The following is a 9,831-nucleotide window of genomic DNA, read 5'->3' on the forward strand; positions in this document are numbered from 1 at the left end:
GGGGGGGGGGGGGGGGTGTAAACAAAAATGGACTGACAACAAGGACAGGAAAGGCTTGTTATCTCTGCACCTTGAGAGCTACTGTCATGGTTGCTGCAGCGTCTAAAGGACACGGGTGATGCTTTATGAATTCAAGGGTGGTCATCTAAGCTGATAGGAGAATCCATTATCAGCGAGCTAAAAATAGAATGTCAGTAATCATTGGCCTGAATTGGATATTTGAACCTGCCGTATGCCTCTGTGCCTGCAGAGAAAATGGGAAATTTCACCCATGCGTGACAAGAATGTCCAAGAAAGCCAATGTCTTATTTTCCTGCTTAATGATGTGCTGTTTTGGTGACAGGTTGATGTCAGTTGGTCTGTAGGTGTTTTTCAATGTCTGCACATGTGCATGCGTGGGAAAGAATAATTAAGAAAGCTCATGCATGATGTTAGATTTTGGTGGGTGCAGATTGAAAGGGTGACTAAGGATATTTTTTAAAACTGCTTTTATAACTACGATTTTGATCCAAAACAAAGGACATGTGAACTAGAGCTGAAACCATTAGTTGATCGACTAATTCATCAGCAAATATTCTCATGATGGATGGGTTTGAGTCATTTTTAAAGAAAAAATAAAAGCATTAAAAGGGTACAAGGCCGATTTAGCATAACACTGTGAGAACCAATCTTCAGCATTTTTCTCCCATGTCAAAACCTGGCATCTAAATATCCCACAATGCTATTCAACCCCCAACAGTTCAGAGATTCGTGTGTTATTCTATCAGCAGCTAATATAGCCTTGAGCTGTTAGCCTCAAGCAGAGATGAGGAGCGGGCTGGTCTGGTGAGCTCATTTCTTTCTTACTCCACCCAGTTGTAGTCTTCAATCCCAACCGACATTGACTCAAGCCGATTTATCAGACTTTTCGCAGCCACAAAAGGCTTTATACAATTTCTTTAACATATGCAGCATTCCTCCCCTGTAAACAGATGTTGATGTATAAAATTGGTGGAGTTCCCCTTTAACTTGTTTCAGCTTCCTCAATGTGAGGATTTGTAGCTTTTCTTTGTTCTATGTGATAAAAATGTTTACATCTTTGGGTTTTGGATTGTTGGTTGAACAAAATCTATTTAAAGGCATCATCTTGGGCTTCAGGAAACTGTGATGAGCACAGTCTAACCCATTATCAACAGTGATGATAATCATTAGCTGCAGCTCTAATGAGAACTGTTTCATATTCACTTTTGTTTGTATGTTTTAACGTATGTAACTCGAGTGCCCTTAATAAACTAGGTTACTTACACAAGAATGAGGCTTTCTGTTACTCTAAAATTTCAGTTCACCCTTGACTTGTTTTCATTTTGTGGGAGTATTCCCGTAGCGTTCGGTTTTAAATCATCTGAAAGGCTGCCTGGTGTGACTGACAGTGGTGCAGTGATGTCTGTGACCTCCAGCACTGCTGACACCGCTGCTTTTGAAGCGGGACCTAAAGCTGCATCCCCCAGTAAGTCACTGTGTGAAAGGTTATGTGTGCAAAATTTCCCAATTATCCTAATTATACGTTATTCCACTGTAACTGGAAAACAGAGAGCAGGACAACAGATGTTCGTGTCAACCTTATCTTTATGGCAAAAAACAAACAAACAAAAAAAACAAAAACTGTGGAACATTCAAGAGAAAGTTAAAACTCATCTCCATTTATTCCCTGTTAACACCATATATACAAACATCATTCAGAATCACTATTTTTAAAAACATCTCATCATAATTTTACAGAATGACATATTTACAAATGTATATTATAATCACAGTTTGAATGTTTCCACTAAACAGAGCAGGGGGGGAAATCATTGCACAGCAGGAAGAAAACCAAAAAAAAAGGACAAACTTCTCATTTTGACACTCACGCATACTGAACACCATTTTTTCATACCCACATAGTAAAACATGAGGTTCTATTCATTTGTCCACACAATGTTGCAACATGGCTTCGTTTCAAGGCTGTGGAAACGTGTTAAATCCCGGATCAGCATGATTCTTACAGGTGAACCAAATCGGAAGAAGCGTATTAGCATGCCTCTGAGAATTATGAAGAATTAATCAGGAAATCCCATGCGAATGTTTTGCATAGGTTGTTTTTTTACTTCTGTACCAGAACACAGAAAACAACAACAACTCACCTATTCAGCAGCAAGCAGCTCATTTTCACATTGTTTAAGATGCATGAAAACATTCAGATGGATTTATCTTGAAATAATCAACTGGCTTGTTGGAAAAAGGAGACCTACAATTCAACCTTACTGAACTTTTTGGAGTTTAAAAGGTTACTAAGTTTCAATATCAAGGAGAATCCAGATGTAATATGCAGGTTTGCATTCTGTACGTTTACACATTGATCCCACGTCACGGAGAAATCAGTTTGGATGAAATAAAAGTAGAGGTACATCAAACAGAGAGCACCCACTGGAGCAACAGGGAGGCTTTAAGGACTCCATGACCTCAATCCTGGAAACTTTCATCTCTATTCACATAGTGGGCCATTTCAACATAGCCTCAGGGTGTACGGGAAGGGAATCGGCCTTGTAACCATTCATGACCCATAAAAGCCTGTTTCTGATTTGGAAGGGGGGGGGGAATGCAGGCTTATGTTTTGTGACAGCTTCTGCGATCAGATCAAATAAAGACAGCGGAAAACTTCAGTGTTGTCCTATCAAACTAGTTACCTGCTCTATACCCTCCACCCTGGTGTTTGTACAATAGATCAAACAGCTGTGAATGAGAGACAGAAGCATTATTGTGTATGGCTGAGAGGTACTGGGCTGTAGGTGTGTTTTTATTCATGTGGCTGCCAGACTCTGGTTTAAATGCAAATTCTGTTCAGCCCCGATGGAACTTCATGGTCAATCTGGTAAAAGCCCGACAGCTGAAGCATGTACATAAAGGTGTAAACACAAAAACCCGAGAGGTTAAAAAGAAAAGAAGAAAAAAAAAAAAAAGGCACACATGCAGCCATGCACGCGCACACACAATTTGGACACTTTTGAATATTCGAACACCAGCATAGTCGCATGTTGCATGTACACAAGCATAAAAACCGACATATAAAACAGCACACTGGCGCACAAACACATTCAAATAAAGAAAAAGGACAAAGAAAAGAAACAACAACAAATAAATCAATAAAAGGAACATCATTGCACTTTGTCCCTGATATATTTTCGTAGGTTCCATTGGCTTTCCTGAGCTACAGCTACAGATATCCTGTCCTCCCTCCAATTCTTCTACACTTGATTTATTTCAACGGACTCAGTGACACTACGAAGAAAAAAAAAAAAGAGTTGTGTGACAGGAATACCTTTACATTTATTTTTCTTTTCTAACCCACCAGATCGTATTGTGCACACAGTGCAGGAAAGTTTCTGCAAGCTGTTAGCATGTCTGTGCCTGCTGCTTGAAATGAGGAATGATGATGATGCTACCAAAGCACTTTTAAGGAAGCTGAAACATAAACATCTTTAGATGCTCATGCATGATTAAGAGATTGTTGTTGCCAGTTGGTACTAATGAAGTGCCTCCGAGTGGAGAAGACAAGAATGTTCAAGGTATTCCAATTGAGAGTAAAGAGCAAAAAGTCTAAACTTTATAATAGCATGATAATAAAAAACAAAAAATAGACAACCAGATGTACTAAAATAAAAAGGACATTTTAAGCCAACAAAAATTAAATAAATTAAAAATCACATTCAAATCGGCCAAACTAAAGACCAGCTCTACATTTCAACCTTATCGTAATAATATAATTTGTCATAGATTTTCTTCAGTTTCACGCTGCTTAACGTTAGGACACTTCCACGCTGACGGCATAGTGCGGTTGGCTGCATTTAACATTGAAAAGATACAGTCTGCTTCCTTCAGTCTAGCACCGATGTCACACAGATGGGTGGGTCTGCTGATGCGAGGCACCTTGCTCCACCAGCTTGGTCGTAAGTGCTGGCTGTGCAGAGCAAAAAAAAAAAAAAGATGATGAAAAATGTGCAGGTGGCACGCAAGTTCCCCACAACCGTGGCTGATTTTTTTCTTTTCGGCCTTCATATACGGACGAGCCTGTAAAGTCAGACTGCAGAGCCAAGTTTTCGTTAAAAATACATTTGGCTTATTGGCAGACGAGAGGAGAGGAGTAGAGAGAGCATGCTGGGTGATGATCATCTCAGTTACTGTACGGTGGAAAGAGCTACGAGGCTCGGCCCATTTTATACTAGATGAATAAATTGGCAAATCAGTTGTTGTGTTTTTTGGGATTATTTCCCCAGGTAGAGCTTGCTATACATTCACAATTATGGCATCTTCTGTCAAATAGTTTACAAGGCAATCAGAATTTCAAGCTTGAAGCAACTGGCCCGAAGAAGTTTTAATCTTGGGCCGGGTTCAGGGGGAGACGGAGGTTCGCCAGAGGAAGATTCCTTGTGTCGGAGCAGAAAAAACGGAGGTGGTACAATGTGGATGGAATAATGACAGTTCAAGTAAGTTCAGACACGTTCGCCAAACGCACGGAAAAAGTTCAAAAGGTCCTCCAAAGAAGCAGCCGGAGGTGCTACTGGCACTTACAACATTCACTTTGCTCTTTCATATGTTGGGAGAATGGGTGCGTGTGTCAAACTGTTCTGTTCCTTCAAAAATGGTGGGGGGGGGTTTTGAGATTCCTCGAGTACTTCTTGGTCCTTCATTTCTTCTTTCCTGTGACATGGTTGTGTCACTTGCTCCTTACTCTGTCCTCGGGATCTCTCTGCTGTTTTATGAGCCTCTCGATCTCAGCCCCAAGCGTCTGCAGATTCTCCTGTTGAATACGGTAAAGACTTTTAGACTCAAGCACAACATTTAAGTGGCAATAATAGAGGGGGAAAAAAAGCTCGGTTATCTGTCACGGTAAATCTGAAGCCTTAGTTTGGCTTTGTGTGTGTTTTGTTTTTAATTGCCATTTTACTGTGCCCATGTTGGGTGTTTTTATACCATTACTTCCTGCTTACTGCCAATCATCTGTCCACAGAAAGAAAGGAGCCAGAAAATACTCCCACATTACAATTTAGGGTGTCTTTAAGATAATTTTAACTCAATATAAAAACAATAACAAGCTGCTCGTTTGAAAAATACAAGTATATTCATCAAATAATCTAATGTGCCAACATTACAAATAGATGAAACATCAAAAGCAGGCAGTAACAATGCACGCAGACAGGATGGAGACACGTTTTGAGACTTCGCCTTGTTTATGTGGGTGCATTAGAAGCTTTAATAAATATTTAAACGTTTTAGCTTTCTATTATCTTAATGTTGCGTCACCCCGGGCCTGTTTGGTAGCAATTTTTCACCCACTGTATTTTGACGTGGATTCAAGATGCATCTGGTACTTTCCACTATGTAGACATGGTGAAAAATAAATGAGTCGTATTGCAGCACATAAAGGCTATATTGCACACTGGCTGTGGACATGGTGGTAAATGGGCTGTAACTCACTGATATTATTTCTTTTTGAAGTAAACACATCAACGGATATATATTTAGACCTACATTAAATCTAATGGATCAGCAAGAAAGCCAAGTACAGCACAAACTGATTTTCCCATAATTAATGCACAAAACATGTTTTTTATGAATCCAAATCGACTCGAGAGAATAGCCTTTATGTTCAACTCCCATGAAGTGATGAAATGTATGTAAATAGGAGTCAATCAAATCTAAAAATACCTACATAAATACTAAGGACAAATGGACTGTATACATACTCCAGCTGGGTGGTTAATGTCAACGTTTAACAAGGTAAATCTGGGAGATGTATGCATATTTCACTGAAGAAATAAACTAGTCACAACAGGCTGCCGCCGTCCCTGCACTACATTTACGTATGGATACAGTGCATCATCTGGCCAAATCACCTCTCGAGACAGGCTGCTGAGAGGTGGAACTGATTCATTCACTTAACACTAACACATCAGAAAATTGGTTCGGTTGAAATCCTAATTCAACCGAATGATCAAAAGACTCTCAGGAACAGAAGCTGGACTAAGCTCACACACACACACACAAGGGCTCAGCGAGGATAAATACTGTGAATATAGGCTTAAATCAACAACTAGTAAGGGGGAAAACACGTCTCAGTTACAGTCAGGCACCGCTTCCTCACATAGCAAGAGCACCAATCAGGTAGGTTCTGAATTAGATCACAGTTTCCAGCTTGTTATCTTTCTAAGAACTGAGGTAGCTGATAGACAGCCTGACGAGCACACCGTCCTGACAGGACTGTCAGTCGGTCAGATGAAACAAAAAGTCACCTACAATGTGATAAATGCTACGGTAGACTTTAAAGGTTTGGCAGATACGACCCAAATGTCAGACAACCTCACTGGAGAAAAAGGAACAGCGGGCTTGACATTCCCTATGTTGGGATTTAACTCCTGATATCAACCACTACACTGTCATATATAGTGTTTTATTACCAGCCCTGTGCTGTTGTAGTACATAGAAAGCTGTTAAGACAACATTAAAATTGATTTCACATTTTAACTGCGCTATATCTGTTGTGCGGACTGGGTTTGATTTATGTAAACAAAACAAGTCCCATTAAGTTGACTAATAACCATCAAGTTTTATTTTTTAAGCTTTGTGACTTCAGTCAACAAAAAGATTCATCATTAATCAAGATTGTGTTTAAAATGAATTCCAATGAGTTTCTCTGACATGCATTCAAGCAATGGTGTCATTATATAGGAAAAAATAGAGCAGAAACAAGGAAACACAATGGTTGCTTGCATCAGGATTTGTTATGGGTTCATGTATGAAGCTGTTAAATTGTTGAAGACCAGTGAAAGCAAGTGGTATGAAGACATAATGTTATAAAGGTACCAGAAATGGGAAGTTCCAGTGCTGAACCCAGAGCCAAATTTATGTTGGCCATGTCAGAAAAACATGCTAACGTTTATTTTCTGACACGGCCAAAATAAATTGGTGTAATTGAGATTAGTCAACCGTTTCCCGCAAATGTGTGTGTGCTACCATTTATGCCGTTGGATGTTCATACTGGGTTCAGCACTGGAACTTAGGACTTCGGTTTAGCACCACAAACAAACACCTAAAATGTGTCGGTGTGGCAATCTCTGCACCGAGCTTACCTTTCTAGCATAAATGGCTTTGAGAGGAAAATTAGTTAAAAATCGGTATCACAGAGCATGATCACTTTGCAGGGTCTAAGAACTAAATGAGGCTCTGAGTCAGTATAAAAAATGCTATAAAAATGATAGATACAGACCCTAACAAAGATTATATTTGTGCAATAAAAGCAAATAAACTGCAGATACAAAGGAAGGCTATATTGAAAGCCATATACATTATAAATACTGTTGTGCATAGTATTTACTAATTTATGCGTACTACAAAATAACAACCTGTGAATCCACTAACCTACACTCAACACAAACCAAAGCCATCTGCCTTTAGGTATGACTGAACATGTTTTTTCACTGTATTGGCAGCACTTCCGCACTTAGTCAAGTCACATCAGACTGTGTGGCTCCAAAGGTGGAGCATGACACTGACAATTATCCACTCAGGTCAGCTGAGCTTAAACAATTACACACTCCTTGCAAATGAACAGGCTTGGAGCACATATGGTGGAGTATGGTGCCTGCTGGAGTGGGGGGAGGGGACGTACCTTTAGGGTAATGTTCTTCAGCAGGGTGTCCTCCAACACAGCCTGCAGCTTCCTGTTGATCTCCAGCGACAGATCCAGGGTCAGCCCGCTGTCCGCCGGGTGGGAGGTGTAAAGCGAAGCCATGATGCCTCCACGCCGGCTCAGGTGGACCTTGTTAATGTCTGAGGCCTCTGATGAGAGGGCCCCCGACTCCTCTCTGAGCACATAGCTCTGGATAATTCTGTGGGAGGGAAGGGAGGAGGTGATGAGTCAAACGGTGTGCTTCAAAAGGAGGGGGAAACAAAGTGAATGCGCGGCATCGGCTGGAGCAAAGAAAATTGAGAAAAGTTTGGATTTATAGGTGGGAGCGTGGAGAGCTCCTACAGACCAATAAAACCGTTTCCAGCAGCAAAAGCAGCAGACGTTGGTAGAATAGTAATTCCAGCGGGATATCTTGTTGAACTCATGTGCACTGGATACATTCAGTCATAGGTAGAAAGATTATTGTGCTAGTCAGAGAAGGGAAGGTAATGGAAACGGCTGCATTAGAATGAGCTGCCGGGATTCAATTAATCAACTACGAGTGCGTGCGCGTACGTGTGAAGGTGAGATAAATCTTCATTTTCATAATATGTTTTCATCTCAGTAACAATACAGTGTCGACGTTAAGCTATGTTTGTGTCAGAGAGAGGGAGAGAAGAAATTCATTAGCTTAACAGCTGTACACTTCCTGTTGTCCAATCTTCCCAGTGCAGCTCAGAGAACACCGTCATGCAAGCGTGTTTCTATTTAGAGGAAAACAGACCCAGAGAGAGAGAGACGCCACTGTGATTGAAGTTCATTACCGCCTCCTTCATTATTATCTTTTCCTTAATAAGCGACGGGGAAATGACAAAAAGCACTATTCAAGCTAAAGGAGATGGTTAAGGAAATTAGCGTAGTGTTTTTTTTCTGTGCACGTCTACTGCCATTAGAATGAGGATGCTCAGGCAACAAAGATTTTAAAAAAAAAAACATAAGGGTTGGAACTACAAAGCTTTTTCTAAAAGAGTGTGGGCAGGTGAAGAGGGTTGTGTAAGGTCCTACAGAAACGGTCAACAACCTCCTGTACATCTGTTGAGATGGGTCAGCAATCATTTTTTTAAAGCTGCTCTCAACCCAGCTGTATACCTTAAGACCTAACCTGAAACATTCGGCCCCATACTGGCATTGTTTAGTTCAACGTCAGGGTGTGTATAAGGCTGATAATTTGAAGGTGGGTAAGATTTCCACTCAGTCAAAATCAGTATTTCTCTAAATAGAGTGAAATTTCTCAAGATAACTGGAGTGTAGATTCATTGGAAGAGAACACTTATATGTTGCAACTTCTACTAACACAACTATTACTACTGCTAATACTACTGATCATTATCCAGCTACCAAAAATTAAAAAAAGAGGAATAAAACAATAGCATAAAGACCACAAATAAAAACAAACGGGAAGCAGTTTGTGTACTACATCCTTAAGGATATCCCCTTTCTGTTCCATGATGGCCTTGAATAGAGCAGCTGTGTACGGATACACAACATTACGGTCTATGTCAAGTAAATAACTTTATGGATCCAATCTTGACAGTTACAGACTTTCAGGGGTCCCTTTAAATGTCAACAGTCAAGATTTTACAAGGAATAGTCGCTTGTTGGGGTCTAAATGATTAGAAAAAGAGCCTTCCCGTTTCACTATTGCTGTTTAGGAGGGCATTTTATTGTTGTGAAAGATCTTGGAAGGGTTAAAAACATGTCAGTGACTTCTGTTTTTCAGAATAATATTCTATACCATGCATTAACAGTGGTGGCTATTACCAAGATAAAATAGATGAATTGTGTTGTGCCGGGCATGCAGCAGGGACACTCTCAAACCTCCTTAAAACGTGAAAGCTTTTATCAGCATTTTACATAGAATGCAGATATTAAAAAGGCCAACTATAAGTGCACTCTGAAGGACAGAGGATAATATGTTGGCATTGTAAGCCTTTTTACACAAGTCAACAAACTACATCTACAAAAACACTGTACGTTGCAGTGTATGCACTACAAACTAACAAAGCAAAAAACAATTAAATGATAGAGTAGCAAGCACTATAAAAGAAGCCGCCATCATAAATCGTCCCCACACACACACACACACA

General features: G+C 40.2%; 1 protein-coding gene across 1 annotated transcript in view; it reads right to left on the reverse strand.

Annotated features, from left to right (window-relative positions):
- Positions 1-1,658: 1,658 nt before the first annotated feature.
- Positions 1,659-9,831, reverse strand: part of ccdc186 (coiled-coil domain-containing protein 186) — a 26,320-nt gene continuing 18,147 nt past the window's right edge. Inside the window, exons 15-16 of the mRNA XM_035664219.1 lie at positions 7,685-7,904; positions 1,659-4,816 (exon numbers count right to left, since the gene is read on the reverse strand). Of these exons, the coding sequence (XP_035520112.1) occupies positions 4,733-4,816; positions 7,685-7,904 (304 nt within the window). The 3' untranslated portion in view covers positions 1,659-4,732. The remainder of the gene's footprint in view (positions 4,817-7,684; positions 7,905-9,831) is intronic.

The sequence above is a fragment of the Morone saxatilis genome, unplaced genomic scaffold (assembly GCF_004916995.1).
Source record: "Morone saxatilis isolate NCDOM2014 unplaced genomic scaffold, NCSU_SB_2.0 Contig1, whole genome shotgun sequence".
Taxonomy (NCBI): domain Eukaryota; kingdom Metazoa; phylum Chordata; class Actinopteri; family Moronidae; genus Morone; species Morone saxatilis.